This window comes from Gadus chalcogrammus, chromosome 5 (assembly GCF_026213295.1).
Source record: "Gadus chalcogrammus isolate NIFS_2021 chromosome 5, NIFS_Gcha_1.0, whole genome shotgun sequence".
NCBI lineage: Eukaryota > Metazoa > Chordata > Actinopteri > Gadiformes > Gadidae > Gadus > Gadus chalcogrammus.
The window spans coordinates 14,112,308-14,131,962 of record NC_079416.1 but is presented as its reverse complement, the minus strand read 5'-3'; the positions used below and the strand labels follow the sequence as shown (position 1 = coordinate 14,131,962).

Sequence of the window (19,655 nt, the reverse complement as noted above, 5' to 3'; positions counted from 1 at the left end):
AATATGTATGATATATCGTTTTACGCATGGATACATTTGGTTTGACATAGCAGTCATTATACCTGATATGTTAAAAACTTCGTTTGAAAAGCAGTTTCTTGTGAAGAAAAAACATACTTGAAGCTTTACCATGTGCTTCTCTCCATCGTAGCCAGAAATAAACGATGGGTGATTCCTTAATTGATGGTCAAATGACAACAAATGTGTACAGTTGCCTGAATAGAGGGGGGGGGGAGTCAACTAACCCACTGGCTTATCTTACCCCACTCTCCCCTATATATATATATATATATATATATATATTAGATTTCTTTATCAGAAGGGACAGCGCACATTAATAACATGAGCACCAAAGTTAAACTTTTCTGGAACTCATATACTATGTTTACTTGTTGGGAAAACACCATAATATGTCTCCTTTAAAATAAAATAGGAATGTTAAGTGACAATTGGAAAAAATCTGTTAAATTCATTTTTACATACACACAAACACAAAAGAAAGAGAGAAAAAGACAGAGAAAAAAATAAAGAATTGGCAGCAGTCAGTGGAAGTTCAGGCACAAAGTTTTTCTGTGGGTGTAAGATGACCGCAGGATACGCCCCCAGAGGGCGTGCCCCCCGTAGGGGGCGTGTCCGGTAGGAGGTGAGGCAGACCAGCAGCAACAGATCACTCCTACCTCCAATCGACTCCCCAACTCTCATATGAGCGGCAGTTGACGCGTCTCCCCCGGCGTGGTTCCCCGTGTGTTGCTGAGCTTCTCCCCGGGCCATCATGCCCGTCCTGGGCAGCCCATTATGTGCCGCCGCCCTGCTGGCTTTCGTGGTTAGCTCCGTATCGGTGTCGCTCCTCATCAGGAGTTTACAGCTGGGGGCGAATAAAGGAAACATGACCAAGGGAACCGCGGAGGACCAGGATCTCAACTGGCGACGGAGTGCGCTGCTGCATCAACTCAATGAGAGACGCAAGGAGATTATTCCATTGCTTTCGGCTCGCGGCAGTGAGAAGAAAATGTTGGCAGAATCTCGGTATTTCCCCCAGCAGCATCAGTCCTTCAGCGCAATGTTTGACTACAATCTGTGGAACGAGATCACGGATGGATCTAGGCGAATGCTCATGGATGAGATGGATTGTGATTCCCTGGTCGGCGTGCAAACCGGGAACGTCCTGGGCTCCGGATACACGAAGCTGGTTCTCAAAGTAGTTCTGCGCGAAGACCAACCGGTGGCGTTAAAGTTCGTCAACGAGCAGGGGAACGACATGGAGAAGTGTCTGCAGGACTTCGGTGACCCACGGGGCTGCCTCGAACTCGTGGCGTACAAACTTAAAAAAGAAATAGTGCTGCTGCAGAGACTGAAGCACCCAAATATCATCAAGGTAAATCGCAATTATGAAGATGTCATGGTGTGTGTGTCTGTGTGTGTGTGTGTGTGTGTGTGTGTGTGTGTGTGTGTGTGTGTGTGTGTGTGTGTGTGTGTGTGTGTGTGTGTGTGTGTGTGTGTGTGTGTGTGTGTGTGTGTGTGTGTGTTCAGTCACTCTCCTAACTGCTTTCCCCAAACGCGTATAATAACATGTGGGGAAAAAGCCTCATTGCCTCTAGAATCTTTCCATGTAATTAATTTAACTTCATTGACCCTTCCGTGACCCGGTCTCTGGGTAGGGTGCTGTAGGAAGCAGACAACATCCATCTGACGTTTATTATAATGGAACGTAAATCATATAATGTTAGTTTGTGGTTTTAATCGAGTAGATATGAACTGGATTTTTCCTACATTTAAAATGAAAAAAATATGGTGGTTTTATTATTTATTTAGGCTCCTTTCCACAACAGTTTGCTAGTGCCTGCTAATGTTATTTAGTAACTGTTAAAGGTCTCATTATGCCTAGGTTAGAGGAACATTTCTCCCGTCATGTCTTTTCAATTTGTGTGCATTCTGCCGTGACTAACTGGCCATTCCCTCCCTCCCCACCCCCCCCCCCCACACACACACACACACACACACACACACACACACACACACACACACACACACAGCTTAGAGGACACTGTATGGAGGAACCAGGACAAGGCTTAGAGAGAGACGGAGGAGGAGGAGGAGGAAGAGTCACTGCCATCCTGGAGCAAGGCTATCCCCTCCAGATGATCCAGCTGCTGCAAAGCCCCTGGGAGGAGCGCTTCAGGGTACGACCACTTCTCTCTCACTCTCTCTCACTCTCTTTCTCGTATGTGTGTGTTCTTCCCCGCACTTGTAGAAAGGCTTTCATTAGAATGGAAAATCTGTCCTCCCTCTCTCTCTCTCTCTCCTGCTCCTCACACATGCTCCTCCGTGCAGCGTTGGAGGGGGCATAGCGGGAGGGGCTGCTGCAGGGTATTAGTGACATGAGGGGGGGGGGGGGGGCGTGGACATCCGAACCCTGGTGTGGTCTTGACATCTGTCCTGGTGGCGTCGGATCAGACGGCTGTTGGAAACGATGAGAAGACCCCAACTGCAGGCTAACAATCCTCTCTTGCTCGCTCTCTCTCTCCTGCACACGCACATTCACATCAGATCAGTGGAGTGTAAATCCAGAATGCCCATCTCTTCCTTCTCTCCTGGTGTGTGTGTGTGTGTGTGTGTGTGTGTGTGTGTGTGTGTGTGTGTGTGTGTGTGTGTGTGTGTGTGTGTGTGTGTGTGTGTGTGTGTGTGTGTGTGTGTGTGTGTGTGTGTGTGTGTGTGTGTTAGGACGACGTGTGTTTCCCCCTGTCTCTGTGCAGACCATAATGTCACCAACACGATTTAGTTCTGCCGTCTATCGGCGGTCTGCGCCGTCATCTCACAAAACGGTGACATTCCACCAGGATCGGTTTCTGCCCGTCGGTCTCTTTGAGCCCGCCTGTGTCTGTGGCGCTGGCCTAATCCACCGGTGTATGGTTTCACCCACCTCTGTTTTTACAGCGCTACCGACGCTTAGCCTGCCTGCTCCAAGCCTGACCTCATCCTTCCCTGCTATGTTTGTAGCAACGTTACTCTGTTTAGTTCTCTCATTCAGTTTGAGGCCTTTTATAGATATTGAGCTCTTTGACGTTTGTTTTGTTGGGGTTCGTCGTTGTCATGAGAACTCATTTTGATTGGCTGCAAACATGTCCAAATGGACGGGCGTTATAACTGAACATTTGAGTCGTATGTCATCAGATCTCCAATATGGAATGAAAACTATTTAGTAATCTGAGCTCTCGATCGGCCTCTGATGCGGTCCATGACGGGCCCTTTTGTGTGTTTTTAAAATGGAGGAAAACATTTATGGTTCTTGACTCCTGCTGAAGAACCCTGAGAGTATTTCCTCGCTCTCTCCCTCCTCCATGTTGGCTCCCTCCCTCCTCCATGTTGGCTCCCTCCCTCCTCCATGTTGGCTCCCTCCCTCCTCCATGTTGGCTCCCTCCCTCCTCCATGTTGGCTCTCTCCCTCCTCCATGTTGGCTCTCTCGCTCCATGTTGGCTCCCTCCCTCCCCCATGTGGGCTCTCTCCCTCCGTGTTGGCGCGGCGGACTAAGAGTTCCTCCCTGTGTCATCCTCAGGTGTGCCTGGGCCTGGTGCGCCTGCTCCACTTCCTGTCCCGCTCGCCGCTGGGCTCGGTGGGGCTGCTCGACTTCCAGCCGCGTCAGTTCGTCCTGGTGTCCGGCGAGCTGAAGCTCACGGACCTGGACGACGCCAGCGTGGAGGAGACCCCCTGCCGCTCGGACCGCGACTGCCTGCTGCAGTTCCCCCACAGGAACTTCACGCTGCCCTGCTCGGCGGCCGGGCTCTGCCGGGATCTCAACCAGAAGAGGAACCTCTACAACGCCTACCGGTAAAGAATAACGAGAAGAGCGATAAAAGGGGGTGTAAACACGTGTAGCCCTGACATCAAACGGGTTGCCGGTAGTTAAACCCAGACGGGCTGCGGGGGGGGAAGCGGGCCGTGGGGATGGATGGGTTTTGACACGTGAATTAGTGGTTTCAACAGGAAAACTTGGCTTTTCTTCGCCCCTCTTTTATTTTAAAACGCTTTGCGCTGATATTTTGACAGGTTTACGGCGTTTACAGCCGGTTGTCAGAGGCAAGTCATGTTCCGTGTGAAGGGACGCGATTTGGCTTGTCGGTCGGTCGGTCGGTCTGAATGAGTTATGTTTTCTTTCTTTTTTTTTCCTCTGGCCCCCAGGTATTTCTTCACCTACCTCCTGCCTCACCAGGCCCCGCCCGGCCTCACACACCTGGTGGACCACATCATGAACTCCACAGGTGAGCCCGAGCAGAGGGAGAGACGCCGTAACACGAGGGATCTCTGACGATCCCCACATCAGAAAGCGGATCAGCTCATTATCCTCGTGTGTTGACACGCCCGCCGCGTCTGTCTGAGTGTTATTAGGGCGCGCGGCCAATGACGGCCTAATGAGGCTCCTTCTGTAGTCCTCTGAGCTTGCGGTGGGAGGATGTGCTGCTGGTGATGAGCGGGGGGGGGGGGGGGGGGGGCAGGCGTTGATTTGAAGCGGGATATGTTGCATTAACGCCTGAATTGCGGATTATGGAAAATGGAGGCTGCCGAAACAAAGTCCTGCGCATGTGGCTTTAGGTTTATTCTTGTGTGTCGTGTGTTGGTGTGTGTGTGAGATCTGCCGAGGCACTGACCACTGTGTGTGTGTGTGTGTGTGTGTGTGTGTGTGTGTGTGTGTGTGTGTAGGGGAGCTGAGAGCTGACATCAACCAGACACTGGGCTCCTTTGAAGAGATTCTCCTGCTCTACAAGTCTGGCCTGCACCTGGACAACCTGCCACCATCAATAATCAGAGGTAGGAGTTCATGATCTCTCTCGGTGTGTGTGTGTGTGTGTGTGTGTGTGTGTGTGTGTGTGTCTCTATCTTTGTGCTTGTGTGTTTTCTGTGTGTGGGTGTTTGTGTGCCTGTCTCTCTCTCTCGCTCCCCCCCCCCCCCCCCCCCCTTTGTTTCTGCTAGACGTCTTCCTTCTCCTTTTCTTTCTTTGGCTTTCTTGAAGCATGAGCAGCTGAACATTCTTTCATTTTCTTTTTTCTCCTTGCTAGCAGAACGAAGGGAGTGGACGCCATCTTTCCACTCGTATTCTTTTCCTTTCCCAAATGACCACCCTTATGCGGAGGGCATGATCCTGCCGTCCGGTCTATTTTGACACGTTTATTGAGCCTCAGGAATGGCCGTGCAGTAGAGCAGACCCGGAGACTTCCTGTGAGGTCATCACATGCGTCGCTGTGTTTAACCGATTCTCACTAGAAGCTCACAGCCTCGCAGATCCCCCCCCCCCCCAGATTGACGGGAAAAGATTGCGTTATTATTATTTTTATGAGAACACGCCGGTATTCTCGCCTCGCCTCAGATCCTTTTCTTGCGCTGCTCCCTTTTCTCCGTGGCCCGGGCAGGAATCCCCTCCCCCCTCCCCCCTCCCCCCTCCCCTGTTCCACTCTGCCTCGTATGAATTATTAATAACAGAGCCGCTGGGCCCCTGCCAGGAGCACAAGTTTCCAGGCCCCAGATGCGCGTGTGTTTGCCTAGCAGCACTTTGTGAGTTTAATCACACCCTCTGGTGAGGGGGGCCGACTGCTCGGGCTGGCGGTACGGAGGAATGTTTAACCTTAACAAGGAGCTGCAATGTGCCACGCTGCTCTACGTCGGCGGGGACGCAGGAGAAGTCGAATCCAACGATTCGACTTCAGCGAGCGCTAACAGGCCTGTGTCGTCAACCCCCCCCCCCCCCCCCCCCCCCCCCTTTAGCGCGGTTGTTGTTATCCATAGCGGCTCCCTGGTGTAGTATCTGTAGCATCACGGTCTATATTTACCGCCGAGCTTTAGATTTAGACATGGCTGGGAAACCGTAGCAGGCTAATGGAGATCTCGTTTCCTCCCCCCGGCAAGACTGAGGAGCTCTGAGTTAACAACGCCAAGCAGAGTTGGAGAAAGTACCAGTGTTGATCTAGCAGAAAAAGAAAAAAAAAATGAAAATCAGTCCTGAATGGAGCACAGATAGAGGGGAATGATCCTCAGGAAATCGAACGCAGACTTTTGTTGTTATGCATTTCATTGGATTGGTAGCCATGTGGTGTGCAAGCAGTGTTGAAGCTAGGGTTGGCTGTCTGTGTGTTGAAGGTGAGCCGCCGCGTGTTACTGGGGAAAGAACAGCCCTGTTTTGCCGGCAGAGTTGTTCAGCTCAGTTCATTAGAGATCGTTGACAGCTGTACGTTCATGTCGGGCAGAGAGACGCTCCGCAAAGAGCGGCTCCCGGCGGGACACTCAGCAGATGTGTGCTGATGTGCATTATTAGCAATACGAGCGGGTTGTGTGGGGCTCTCATGTGGAGGTGGGGGTTTCCTCGAGGTTCTCCTCTCTGTGGCCCCCGGTGTCTCCGACGGCAGCTGGAGCGTGGCTCCCCTCCTAGAACAAATTGACAGAGCTCATTTTGTTCCCGTAACAATGATCTCCTCTGTGCCCTCATAAACAGGCCCTTGTTGGCCCTTTCTCTTTTTTCTCAGCCCGTAAGACGGATACTTATGTATATACTGGGACACGCACACACAAGAGCACACGCGCACGCACATTCAAACACATTCACACACTCATAACCCGGAATGTGCAGGCTTTCTCACCCCTCATGCAGCAGCAGGGCCTCGCCGACTCTGCTGTTCTCTGCGTGTGAGGCGGTCGGTAGTCAGTGAAAGGTGTGGGTGTGTTGGCCTGGTTTACCCGTGCGTGCGTGCTTGTGCTCCGCTCATTTCTCTACTGATGTGTAGCAGATGATTTGGAGGCCAGGGCTGGAAGTAGACGGAATATGACATTTAAATGTATCATTTCAGTTTCCTCTGCTTGTGTGGAACAATGTTGTAAACTAAAAGCTACATAAATCCATCACAAACAGTCAGACATCAAGCTTTGGTCCTCCTGCTTCTCCTTCTCCTCACCCGAGCTCCTGCCATTCCTGCCCTTTTTGAATGTAAAGTTTAACAGCGGACGTGTCAGTGCTAAAGTATTAACCCCAGAGTGTAACCCCTCCTGTGAGTCCCTGGTGGTGCTAACCCCTCCTCTCCCCCCCCTGCTCAGACTACACGGTGATGCGGGGCCTGGCCACCGCCGGGGACGTGGAGTACCGCTGCTGGCCGTCCTTCAGCCCGCGCGGCTGCGTCCTGGCCGTGCACAGCGCCCTGGAGGGCATGGCTCTGTGCAGCGCCCACCCCCAGTGCACCAGCTTCAGCCTGAGCGGGGAGACCACCTGGAGCGGTGGGTTCTGCGGCTCTGTGGTTCGGCTCTGTTGTTGTTCTGTCCTGGATCCGGGTGGTTTGAACTTGTTTTTCTGAATGTGGTTTCTCGATTCAAGTTTATTTTGCAAAAACAACGTTTTTTTTGCTTTGAGGCCAGACCAAAGTTTCCATTTTTTGGTTAACGGTAACTTTTAAATGCTTCTGACGAATTTGGAAAAGTTTGGGTCGTTGTTATTTAAAAGTTCTGCAGTGTGTTTCTTAGGTTTTGAGTTGCGTGAGAAACGGTTATAAAATCCCTGCTTGGACTCTTGTTAAACTTTAATGTTAAACCTCTTATTGTGTAATCCAGAGACATCCGATGCCCATTGTACTTTATCCAACAGTAACACCTCGAACACCCCTTCAGAGGATTAACCCTGTCCCCCCCCGCCTCTCTCCCGTCTCCAGGTCACCTCTTGGCCTCCTTCAGGAGCGGCTTCAGTCACCTGCTCCCCGACGGCCGGTCGGAGGTGTATCTGAGGAGAGCCAAGGCTTCTGAACCGTCAGGGGTCTGATACCACGGCCCCCCCCCCCCCCCCAGACCCCTTTTTATCAGGGGCCCCCCGGTGTTTATAATAACGGACCATGAAGAGGAGGAGGTGGAGCCACAGGGGGCCTGGGCCCTGGGGGGGGGGGGGGGGGGGGGCACGGAGCAGAGATAGAAATGCTAACGCATGCTGATATCACCTCAGGGCATGCAGACCAGTCATGCACCACTTCTCCCTGACCCCACCGCCACCACCACCCCCACCACCACCACCAGCCTCCCAGTCCTGTTAATGGAGCTTAATGACTACAGGAAGGACCTAGTTGTGTGGGGTCACGGCTGGGGTTGGCTGGTGGAGACAGAGGGGGATGGGTGGAGGGTGAGGCAGGAGAACCCGATGTATTTGCAGCTCTTCTGCTGGGGTCTCGATGTGTCGGCCAGCTCACGGACTCTGAGACGACCGTTTAAGGGGTTCCCTTCAGGTGCCTCGCTGGAGAGCAGCGGCCGCCTGCTGCCGGGGGTCTCCAGCCCGTCTGTCAGTGGCGTCTGCTGGTTCTTAGAGAGGCAGGCCCCTGTAGTAACGGCCGGGAAGCAACTAAACCAAACAATAAGGACCTGAACCGGGGTCCCGGGAGCTGCAGGAGGAGCGGGTTCGTATGGTAACACTCTGATGTTAAATGGCAGTTTTCCCGCTCCTTACTCGGTTTACCGACTTTGGACTGGGCTGAGTCACCAAAGAAACATTTCTACGGAAACTAAGATTTATACCATTCCTGAAATATGTTCTTACTTCTTCTTGCTACTATTTTCCGATTTTGTCTTTCACAAATATTTATGACGGCTTTTTTTATGCACTTTCCGTGCATTTTAGTAATTGAGCACCTTGTGGGTGTAACTGTTGTTTTCAGTGAAAAATGATGCGCTTAATAGATTTTTTTTATAAACATAAATCATTGCTTTTGTTTTTACATTGTGTAATTTTTTTTTATCATTGTATAAATTGATCATTATATTCCTTTGGTCTTCTTGATTTATAAGAAATTTTCTGTCGACATAAATTCTGATCCATGACCTGAAAACAATCAAAACATTGTAACTGGAGTAACTGCATAAAAAAACAGGATAAAATCGAGGGTGTGCCGATTGAGATAAGACCGATTTAATTTAATTGGTAAATAATTCAATTGTCGTGTTTGTGTGTGTCCCTCCCCTGTTGTGTTTCCTTATCCCATCCATTACCCCCCCCAACCCTCAATGCTCCATAGAGTTGATCCAATACCACGGAACGCATTCAAATGGACCCTCATGCTGAGCTAATTATGAGCCTTAATTAATCCATGTAAATGAGCCATACCTACTGTCCCTTTCACATGCAGGAGAGTGTGGGGCATTAGGGCCACACAATGGCAGCCGGGCCACAATAGGGGCTAAGTCTGCCGTTAGCACACGAATGGGGCCGCCATCTGTGCTTGCTGAGTAACCTGGTGGGCGGGGGCCGCAGCCACCAGGTTTGGAGGTTTTGTGAGAAAAGTTCTGCTTCAGAATAACATTCGACACGACAGTCGATTTTAAAAGGTCAGTGGTGCTGGAGGTGTTGGATTAAAATAACAGGGAGTCGTAAAACAAGGTGGATCAACCCAGCCTGCTTCTACTCCTACGGCCTCTTTGCCCCTGACCTGAACAGGCATGTCCCCCCCCCCCCCGCCAAAATAACACTTTTACGGCTGGGTCATTGGAGCGGCCCCTGGGGTCGTCCTTGCATTGCTGTTGGCCCCTTGTTGTCTGGGGCAGAGCGGGCTGATGAGAGCCTTATTATGGAGATAAGGGGTAAGGACTAAGATAAGATAAGACTCCAAACCCACTAAGTGGACCTGAAAATCCAGTTGAGTGAAAGAGGAGGAAGGAATGGTCCTGACGGACAGAGAGTCCTCTCTGAGCAGGAAGGGAGTCTCTACCGCTGTGTCGGAGACGAACGTAGAACCTGCCTCTGGTTCTCTGGATCAGCTCAGCGCCGGAACATGTTGGGTTCAACGCTCGGAGACGACCAGCGAGATCAGACAACCTTCTCTTCTCATTGAGGAAAACGGAATCAAGTCACTTTGCTAAATGTATTTAGTCAAATCCAACATATGGCGTCTACAAAAGTATTCATTTATTTACTCAGAAGTTTATGGAGCAGGGACAAATACATTGTCAATGTTTCATATAAAATACTAAATAGATGCAATGCATCCAGGTTTCTCTCAAGACTAATTTGTAACCCTTGTCCCTGGTTAGGCCTTTACTAAAAGTTACACAAGCAAAGTTAAACACAACATAATTAACTAGTAGTATGGTAGTTTCATAAACGGAATGCACAGTATTGCTCAGGAAAACTTGCTCACAACAATAAACGCTATCCTGACTTCAATCTCAACTCCTTTTTAGCCCTGAGGAAAAACGGTCTTTGAATCCTTGAACGGTTTGTCTGTGCTTTGTTTAAAATGTGTGCTGTTCTTCCTCTTATGTGCAAAAGGCTGAAACAACCCATAATCCTTTGTGTGAAGCTTTGCATACATATTGCTGTGGAAGCAGTTTGCCTCTGCGTGTTTGCGAGCGCTTGATTGTGAGATAAGCTCTAACCAGCATAGAAGTGAACTCCCAGAGGACTCTCCCAGTTCTCCCATCGTCCCTTTAACTCCCTCTCTCATTTGGCCTGAAATATGAACACAGCTGTCCACCGTCCAGCCACTCATCAAGCATTCGTTTCCTTTTGGATCAGAAGTTGTCTTGGGCGTCCAGTCGCCTTTCCACCGCTCCTCTCTTTACAGCTCCCTGTGTAACTTGTGAAATATATAAAATGGTGTCCTAGCAGATCTAATGAGGACCCCTACAAGGGACCTCTGTCTGGGGGTGCAGGCTGGGGGGGGGGGCGAGTCGGAAAGAGTTTTGTTTTTATACCAGAGGCTCTACTTCTTGCTGTCTGTTTTGTCTCTGTCTCCAGTTTCACCCGACTCGCGTTTCTGTTTTTTTTTTTTCATTCAAAACCATCTGGAAATAATATCTGTTCATGAAAACAAGCCATCAGCAATTTGAGGGGAGGGAGTGTGTGTGTGTGTGTGTGTGTGTGTGTGTGTGTGTGTGTGTGTGTGTGTGTGTGTGTGTGTGTGTGTGTGTGTGTGTGTGTGTGTGTGTGTGTGTGTGTGTGTGTGTGTGTGTGTGTGTGTGTGTGTGTTGAACTCTTCTGCACACCCACACAGAGTAGTTCCACGTCGGAGCACAATGTCTCGGTTCCTTAAATCCGCTCTGCTTAAGCTCCGCCGCTCCTCCAGACAAATACCTTGAGCATCGGAGGTGACTAAACACTATTTACCGGGTTCTCTTTCTAATCCTCATTGTGCGTCATTCGGGCAAAACTCCAAGGAGCTAGCTCAAAGAGTGGCTTAAACCCTCTGGTATGTATGGATTTGAAGTGGTTTTAAAGACAAGTGAAGTTATAGGGTCTCTCGTGGAAGTGCTTCCACAGACAGAGATCTCCTTGGCTTTTCTTCAAGGTTCCAGTCGTGCACATCGTTTAAATAACTTCCAAGACTCCGGAGAAGTGCCCATGGCCTGACCGTCACGTGATCCTTCTGAAGACTCCTTCAGTGAGTCTGTCTGCCCGTCCGTCTGGAAGCTCCTCCAGGGAGCCATGATGACTTGAGCAGGCCCTGAAGGGGGGACAGTGTGTGGAAGCCAGGGACAGAGATTTCCTCTTTCAGAGGTGTGTTTTGATCCCGTTTTGTCTCCAGCCCTGAAGTTAACCCCCAGTCAAAAGGTTTGTCCTGGCCACTAAAGCGCAGAGCCGTCCTGAAAGGTGCAGCGTTGTATCCGGTGACTCCTACCATGAATACGCTGAATGCTCTCTCCAGCGACTCGAGAGGATTGCTTTACCGCCACGCTACGCTGGTCTCCGGCACGGAGCTCCGGTGGGAGATAAGGACCAGGCCGCCGCCGTGTGGAGACACTACGATTCATGCAGAGATAGAGACGCAGAGCAGATCACAGCGGATTAGAAGACTACAGAGGAAATAGCAAACACACAAAGAGCATGAATAAATATTTATCTCTGGCCGCATGTTTCAAGCTCTCAGTAATCCGGACCACATGTTGAAGTGGAGTCCTGTGTACATGAGAGACCGGTCCACCATATGTCCCCCCCCCCCCTGCCCCCCCAGGACCAGGCTGGGGTCACCTCCCCCCGTCCTCCGCCTCAGACTGCTGTCTGACGCTCCATCCATCACTCCTGTGGCCCTGGGAGCCGGGGTACACGGGGCCCCTCGTGAGGGGCCTGCGCCTGCGTGTGTTTACTGCAGCAGCAGCCCCGTGCTGCCACGGATACATTGTTCCACTCCAGGCCAGAGCCAGGCGCTCCATCACTGTCGGCCCCCCTCTACTGTCGCCCCCCCCCTCCACTGTCGCCCCCCCCCCCTCCCACTGTTGTGCCCCCCCCCCGTCGCCCCCCCCTCCCACTGTTGCCGTCGCCCCCCCCTCCCACTGTTGCCCCCCCCCCCCCCCCCCACGTTGCCCTCCCCTCCTCTGTCGGGCCCCCCTCCTCTGTCGGCCCCCCCTCCACTCTGAGCTCAGCACAAAACCTCTGCAAGTGATCTGTAGAACACACACACACAAGTGTGTATACATATATAAATATATATATATATATATAAACGCATATAACACAACGCACGCACTCGGGATGAGACCTGAGGGCAGGGCTGTGTGTGTGTGTGTGTGTGTGTGTGTGTGTGTGTGTGTGTGTGTGTGTGTGTGTGTGTGTGTGTGTGTGTGTGTGTGTGTGTGTGTGTGTGTGTGTGTGTGTGTGTGTGTGGTCCATATAAGGGGGAACAGAAGAAATGGAGAAAGAGAAGAAATGTCTTGATGTTTGTCTGGTTCCTACTGAAGCTGAGTCCCAGGCCCGTTGGCGAGGGCCTGAAAGTCCTCAGTCACACCTCGGCCGCAGCGGGGAGCAGCCCTCTGCCTCAAGAGGCCCCTTTGGATTGTGTGTGTGTGTGCATGTTGGGTGTGCGTGTGTGTATGTTTGCGTGTGTTTGTGCATCTGTGTGTGTGTGTGTGTGTGTGTGTGTGTGTATGTGTTTGTGTGTACATGTGTGCGTGCATTTGAATTCGCTTCCATTTACCGTCTTTTCTCTTGCCAAGTCATCGCTTCTAACTTTGCTGCGTGTTTGTTGCCAGTTAACCTTTTTCCTGGGTAACATCCAGCCATTTAAAACGTCTCGGAGTCAGAGCCCCAACATGGCAACGTGTAGATTCCCTAATCCCGTACCCTCCCGGTACAGTACATCCCCACCACGCGCTCTCCTGCAGCGCCTCATCGATGCACATCTCCCTGTTTGCTAATGTGATGGTTGTTGTTTATCTTCTCACCTCGGAGACACAAAGCCGGTGGGTTTGAAGTGCGTGGTGGGGCCGTTAAACCAGGAGGGGGAGAGCTGTGAAACGCCGATCCTCCACTGCTCCTCAATTAGGGCGCTGCCCACACGGCAGTAAAACAGTTAGTGGAATGATTTTGTGGCCGTTAGATTTAACACTATTAAGAGTTCATTAGCCGCCACACTTCCAGAGGCTGCTGCTGCTGTGGCAGCCGAGGGCGTTAGCATAGAGCTAGTAAATTGTAGAGCTAGTAACACAGAGCTGTATCCATCAAGGCCTTCATATCCACCGCGATGGATGGATGACCCACGGTGAACAGGGCTCCTCGGGGGGGAGGGACGTGGCCGGTGTGGATGTGAGCGGACCGCTGAGGCCTGTTGGTAACTAAGAGGTTAAGTAGATATCATGTGATGCAGCCAAACCACCTACCCCCGGCATGGTGGTGGAGTTCCCAGTGAGACTAAACACGGCCTGTTTGAAGCCGGGCCCAGTTGAAGCTCAGTGGGGCATCGCAGACCACATCATTAGGGAGGCCAAGGCATTTTATTCCTTTGGCATGGTGCGTTGAGCCTGCGACCGACGGGCAACAGCAGCAGCAGCAGCAGCAGGGGAATCAATGGACGGACCCAATGCCGGGCGGAACAACTCGTTTTACACCACTTCACCGGCCAATGAGGCATCGTCTGGGTCTGGTTTGGAGTGTCTGGAGCTTCTACCTCCGCCAGGGGGAAACGGGACGCGTAAATAAGGGTGGAAAAGGAGAGGTCGATGCTGCAGATTCTATAGGCTGGAAAGAGAGAGAGAGAGAGGCAGAGAAGGGGGCAGAGAGAGAGAGAGAGAGAGAGAGAGAGAGAGAGGCTTAAAAAGTGAGTGAGAGAAAGGCAAATAGAGAGAGGCCTAAAGAGAGAGAGTTGAGAGAGAGGTCGAGAGAGGGTGAGAGAGGGGGTCTGAGTGAGAGAGAGAGCCAGGGGGAGTTGGGAGAGAGAGCGAGGGGTTATGTTTGCCCAGAGCCCTCACGCTGTTCTGCAAACAAGAGTTGGTGGAGCTCACACATCAAAGAGTGTCGGGAGGGGGGAGGGGCTAGGTATTTGAGAGAGGGAGGAAGGGGGGGGGGGGGTGGATGGATGGGGGGGGTAGTTGGCCTACAGACAGAGACCCCGGCAACCCTTTTTTTTTTTGCCTCGACCTTTGCCTCGACCGGACAGAAAAAGTGTTATTGTTGTAGCTTTGGGCCCTGAGGGGGGAGAGAGGGAGCGAGAGGAAGGGGGGGTGGGGGAGAGAGAAAGAGGGAGGGAGGAGAGAGAGAGAGAGAGAGAGAGAGAGAGAGAGAGACAGAGAGAGAGGGGGGAGACAGAGGGGGGGAGACAGAGGGGGGGAAGAGATAGGAGAGAGAGAGAGAGAGAGAGGGGGGGACAAGGGAGAGAGAAAGAGAGAGGGGGCGAGAAGGGAGAGAGAAAGGGGGAGGGAGGAGAGAGAGAGAGAGAGAGAGAGAGAGAGAGAGAGAGAGAGAGCGATAACCCGGCCCTGGGCAGCGACCCCTGTGACCCTGCCTGTGACCGGCCCAAGTGGAACGAATGTAGCAGCCCTCCTGACTCTGAGCACATGGCGGAACTCATCCCCGTTAATCCGTCCAGCCGAGGTAGGAGTCAGTCGCAGAACGGAGCGGGGGTTAAAGATGTGAGGCTGCTACTTAATAAATAGGACCGCCTGTAGGGTTGTGCACTTTACACACACACACACACACACACCTACGCGTGCACTGCCACACACGCACTGCCACAAACACACACACACAGACACACACATACGCACGCATTGCCACACACACACACACACACACACCTACGCATGTACTGCCACACACACACATACGCACGCATTGCCACACACACACACCTACGCACGTACTGCCACACAAACATATACACACCTACGCAGGTACTGCTACAAACGCACAGCCACACACATACACACACCTACGCAAGCACTGCCACACCCACCCACCCTTACGCACGCACTGCCACACAAACCTACGCACGTACTCCCCCACACACGCACAAATACCTACCCACGCACTGACATTCACACACTTACTCGCGCACTGACAAACACACACACGCACACCTACGCACGCACTGACACACACACACACGGAAACACAAACACACACACGCACACACACACACACACACACACACACACACACACACACACACACACACACACACGCGCGCGCGCAAACGCACGCAAGCAATGCCGCACACACAAACATGCGTGTACTCATGCACGCAGAGAACAATGTACTGCTAGAAGTCTTCAGGGTATTGATATGTGCATTTCCGTGAATTGCTTGACAACCACATTTCTCGTGTGCTATGTCATCGAAAGCCTTCTGCGGTCAAGAAAGAACAATGGAGGAGATGAGCCGTTCTTCTCAGCTCCCTGGTCTCCGTGAATTCTTTCTTAAATTAAATCTGACCAGGAGTTTGTATTTTTCAGACGGCCTAAATAAAGTGCGTATCTTTTCTTGGTTGCTGTCGGAATTCTGCCCCTATGGGTATTTAAATACGCAGTTTATTATACAGTCGCAGCCAGACTCCGGGCTCTATGACCCGTCTATGCATTCAAACGCACGTAAGTTTAAACTTATCCACTGGCTTGTCTTTCAGAGAGCGCTTTCTATTTTCCATTGCAGTATTTAAGAAGATAGTCTGTCAAGCATCGTGTCAACAACACTTAGGACCGAGCTGTGGGCTCCGAGCCCCTCACGACCACCCGACGATAGACATCTAGCGCCGCTCCTGAGCCTGTACAAGCCGAGGGCCAAAGGGTCAAGGATCACGACGATTGAGCGAACCAGTTCGCTTTTGTAAGACATTTATTTTAACATTTATTGTACTTTATATTCAGAAACGCCAAAAGGTGTTTGTTTAAGCAATAATCAAATTGGATTTTTTTTTTAATTTCTCCAACTAGGACTCCAGAGTCTCTAGCGCCATCTACCGCTGAGAAGATGGCATCCAGCAGTGCAAGTGTTTGCAGAGCAAGATGGTGGTGCGATCATCTGTGGTTTTGTTTTTTCACACTGAAGTCAGCGAGAGGCCAACGAGTTAATCAATACTCTGAGTCCTGGAAAGTGGAGGCGAGCATCCTAACACTGTGGCTCTCATTTGTCCTGGCGGGTAACCATTTCTTTAACACTTATTTCTTTTTTTGTTAGATTCATGAGTTAGATTTATCTTGCATATTTTGTATGATTGTGATTATTATTTGGTTTGGATAGATTAACATGGTCAAATGTTCGTGTGTCGCACATTAAGTGAGCGAAAAGCACATGTACATCTACTTGCAGGGACAAATTTACTGTCCAATTACACGCCGGTGATATTTGATGGGCACGGCCATTAGCCTATAATTAGAGAGCTCAACGACCCCGGCAATAGTCATGTGATGTTATGACAGACGGAGAGAGATACTGTTATAAGCAAAGGGACAAGATATACCTAGTAGAGCAGCCGAGCCGTACTAAATGTAGTACAAGGGGAAGGACAAATACTGAAATAGAAAAAAAAAGATTGAAAAAAAGGACAAATACAAAGCAAGACGGGAGATTAAAGTTCAAAGGCAGAGATTGAGGATAGAGATTGGAGGACACGAGAAGATATACCCTGACCCTGGCCATGTCTGACTCCGAGGGGCTACCTATGGGTAGGAGATTGAGAGAGTGAGAGGGAAGAATGTGGAGTAGAATGCAAAACTGTGTATGTCTAGTCATGCAAGTATGATGGTGCATGGTTGTGTGTGTGTTTTTGTGTGTGTGTGTGTGTGTGTGTGTGTGTGTGTGTGTGTGTGTGTGTGTGTGTGTGTGTGTGTGTGTGTGTTTGTGTTTGTGTTTGTGTTTGTGTTTGTGTTTGTGCGTGTGCGTGTGTGTATCTCTGAGCTTGCCACTGGGACCGCTCACCCAGCAAATATTTAGCCTTCTCAATATGAGGACCATATATGGACACGTGGTGTGTGCTTCTCTCCATATTCCTCCAGCACGCGCTCACAAACTCCAATGAAGAAAAAAAACATACATAATAACATAAATGTATAGTTGTATATGTAGTTCTGTGAGGAGCCTCACTTCTCTGCTGATGTATTGAATGCTCTGAATGCTGTGCAGTATTCTGACTGCAATACAATGATATAAAGTAATTTGTTAAATACATGTACAGGTAATCAGTCAATTGACACATTTTAGATCATTGCATTGAGATTGCCAGTTATGGTCTATTAACACAAGTTATTAAATACCGGTTACCTACTACCGATGTAGTGTGTAGTGATGGGATTTTAATTTATATTTATCATCCCCCAAAAATATAAGAACAACAATATAAGAACCTCAGTGCTCGCTGTTCTCCTGCTGTCCTGCAGAGGGCAGCATTAACACAGCTAACGGAAGAGGCTGAAGAAATAACCACACCGTTATATCAGAGAAGTTTATCCTCCCAAACTGCCTTGGGGTTTGAGATTTTGCTAACTAGACACAAATTAAAAAAAAGACCCAGTAACAGAGGAGGGTTTTGAATGATATAGAACCCCTCAAACATCGCAGGAGTGCTAGGGGGGAGGCTGAAGGAGGCAAGGGGTGACCCAGGAGAGTGCAGATACATGAGGTCCTTCCATCTCTCTCTCTAGGGGTGGTGCGGAGTAAGAGAGGCAGTCCGACTGTGTAAGTGGGTAGAGACGCTCCTAATATCAGAGAAGTATTGGAGCCCCAATGGGATCTGACATCTATGCAGGGACGAATATAGACTGCTGGTCTCTGCCTAGTCGACACGATGCTATACTGAAAGATGTTAGGGAAAAGTGTGTGTGATTAGTCATAGCTGTGTGTGTGTGTGTGTGTGTGTGTGTGTGTGTGTGTGTGTGTGTGTGTGTGTGTGTGTGTGTGTGTGTGTGTGTGTGTGTGTGTGTGTGTGTGTGTGTGCTAGATGTGGCGGGCTCTCTCTGTATGGTCTGTGCAGTGGGAGCTGGGGAGGAGGTATGTCGGGTTACGGTCTCTCAGGCCGCTGACGTCAGCAGCTCCATCTGTGTCCTCAAGGCAGAGAAGGTGTCCTGACAACGTGTGACTCAAACCGCCCTCTGTAGACCAGAGATTGGGAGAATGGTATATAGAGTGCATTTATGTAGAGCGTTTCTAACCAGTAGCCGCTCAAAGCGCTTTATGATAAAGCCTAACGTTCACCCATTGTCAACCATGCAAGCTCGTCAGGAGCATTTAGGGTGAGCTGTCTTGCTCAGGGACGGGATTGAACTAGCAAGTTTCTGGTTACCAGCCAACCCACTCAACATCCATAGACACATGCTGCCCTAATGGGCTTCAACGGATTCCCAGGAACAATACATTTACAGATGATCACACACACAACAATGTACCCCATGTTGACTCATCTACATGTCAAACACGATAAGATTATCTAGCGTTGGACTTCTCCAAACCTTTGAGTCTGGGCGGTATCGATGAAAGGTCTGAAGTGACCTTGGACCTCGACAGGGTCAAACTAAATAAGGAGGGGCCATGAGCTGCCAAGAGCCAGCAGAAAGTCGTTTTCCTAATGGACATCAATTAGATCAAAGGGGAAATGACCGAGATGGCTCATTAGAGGAACACATATTAGTGGAGGATGATGCCAGAGATGGGGGAGAATAATTAAATTGGTGAACAAAGTGGTGCAGTGATGTCACAGATAGAGAGAGAGAGAGAGAGAGAGAGAGAGAGAGAGAGAGAGAGAGAGAGAGAGAGAGAGAGAGAGAGAGAGAGAGAGAGAGAGAGAGAGAGAGAGAGAGAGAGAGAGAGAGAGAGAGAGAGAGAGAGAGAGAGAGAGAGAGAGAGAGAGTTCTCTTCCTGTTCAGGACGTGAGGGGGGATGGGTGTGTACTACATGGATGCCTCTGCAGTCAGATGTGATTAATGTTGTCACTGTTTCAGAGAACATGGCCGTGTGTGTGTGTGTGCGTGTGTGTGAGTCTATCTCCATATAGTGTGCAGTTGTGTTTAATGAAGCGTTTATTCCGAATATTGGCTACAGCTCCTGGCTTGTGCAATAAATACATTTGTATTTATAGCTACCCCCAATTATATGACCCAAGTATATCACTAACTTAATGGGGAAATACAATTTGGCCTATACCAGAAAATGTTTGGTTTGCAATTGCTGCTACCTATGCATACCAACACATATGGTTTAATCTTTAGGATTGAGATTGATCTTTTAATTAAACCTGGATATCCGGACTCTATATTGATTGGTTGATGGTTGGGGTTGTGATATGTGGGATCAGACCGTTAGACTGTACTTAGGGAAGGGAAGGACATGAGAGTGCCTACAGTGTTACAATCTATTTACAGTCTAAAAGCTGATGCTCAATCAAAACACACATTCACATACACACACACGTGCGTCTCTCTCTCTCTCTCTCTCTCTCTCTCTCTCTCTCTCT

General features: G+C 50.1%; 1 protein-coding gene across 1 annotated transcript; it reads left to right on the top strand.

Moving 5' to 3' along the window:
* Positions 1-662: 662 nt before the first annotated feature.
* On the top strand, positions 663-10,571 carry pkdccb (protein kinase domain containing, cytoplasmic b). The gene is made up of 7 exons (XM_056591162.1): positions 663-1,375; positions 2,034-2,180; positions 3,554-3,825; positions 4,177-4,256; positions 4,696-4,803; positions 7,075-7,251; positions 7,680-10,571. Exons 1-7 carry the CDS (start codon positions 773-775, stop codon positions 7,784-7,786), a joined length of 1,494 nt encoding a protein of 497 aa, XP_056447137.1. The 5' UTR covers positions 663-772; the 3' UTR covers positions 7,787-10,571.
* The last annotated feature ends 9,084 nt before the right edge of the window (positions 10,572-19,655 follow it).

Excerpts from the sequence above, each read along its gene's own strand:
- pkdccb (XM_056591162.1), top strand. The coding sequence starts at position 773 with ATGCCCGTCCTGGGCAGCCCATTATGTGCCGCCGCCCTGCTGGCTTTC. Across the intron at positions 2,181-3,553 it reads CCTGGGAGGAGCGCTTCAGG|GTGTGCCTGGGCCTGGTGCG; the intron begins GTACGACCACTT and ends TGTCATCCTCAG. Across the intron at positions 3,826-4,176 it reads AACCTCTACAACGCCTACCG|GTATTTCTTCACCTACCTCC; the intron begins GTAAAGAATAAC and ends TCTGGCCCCCAG.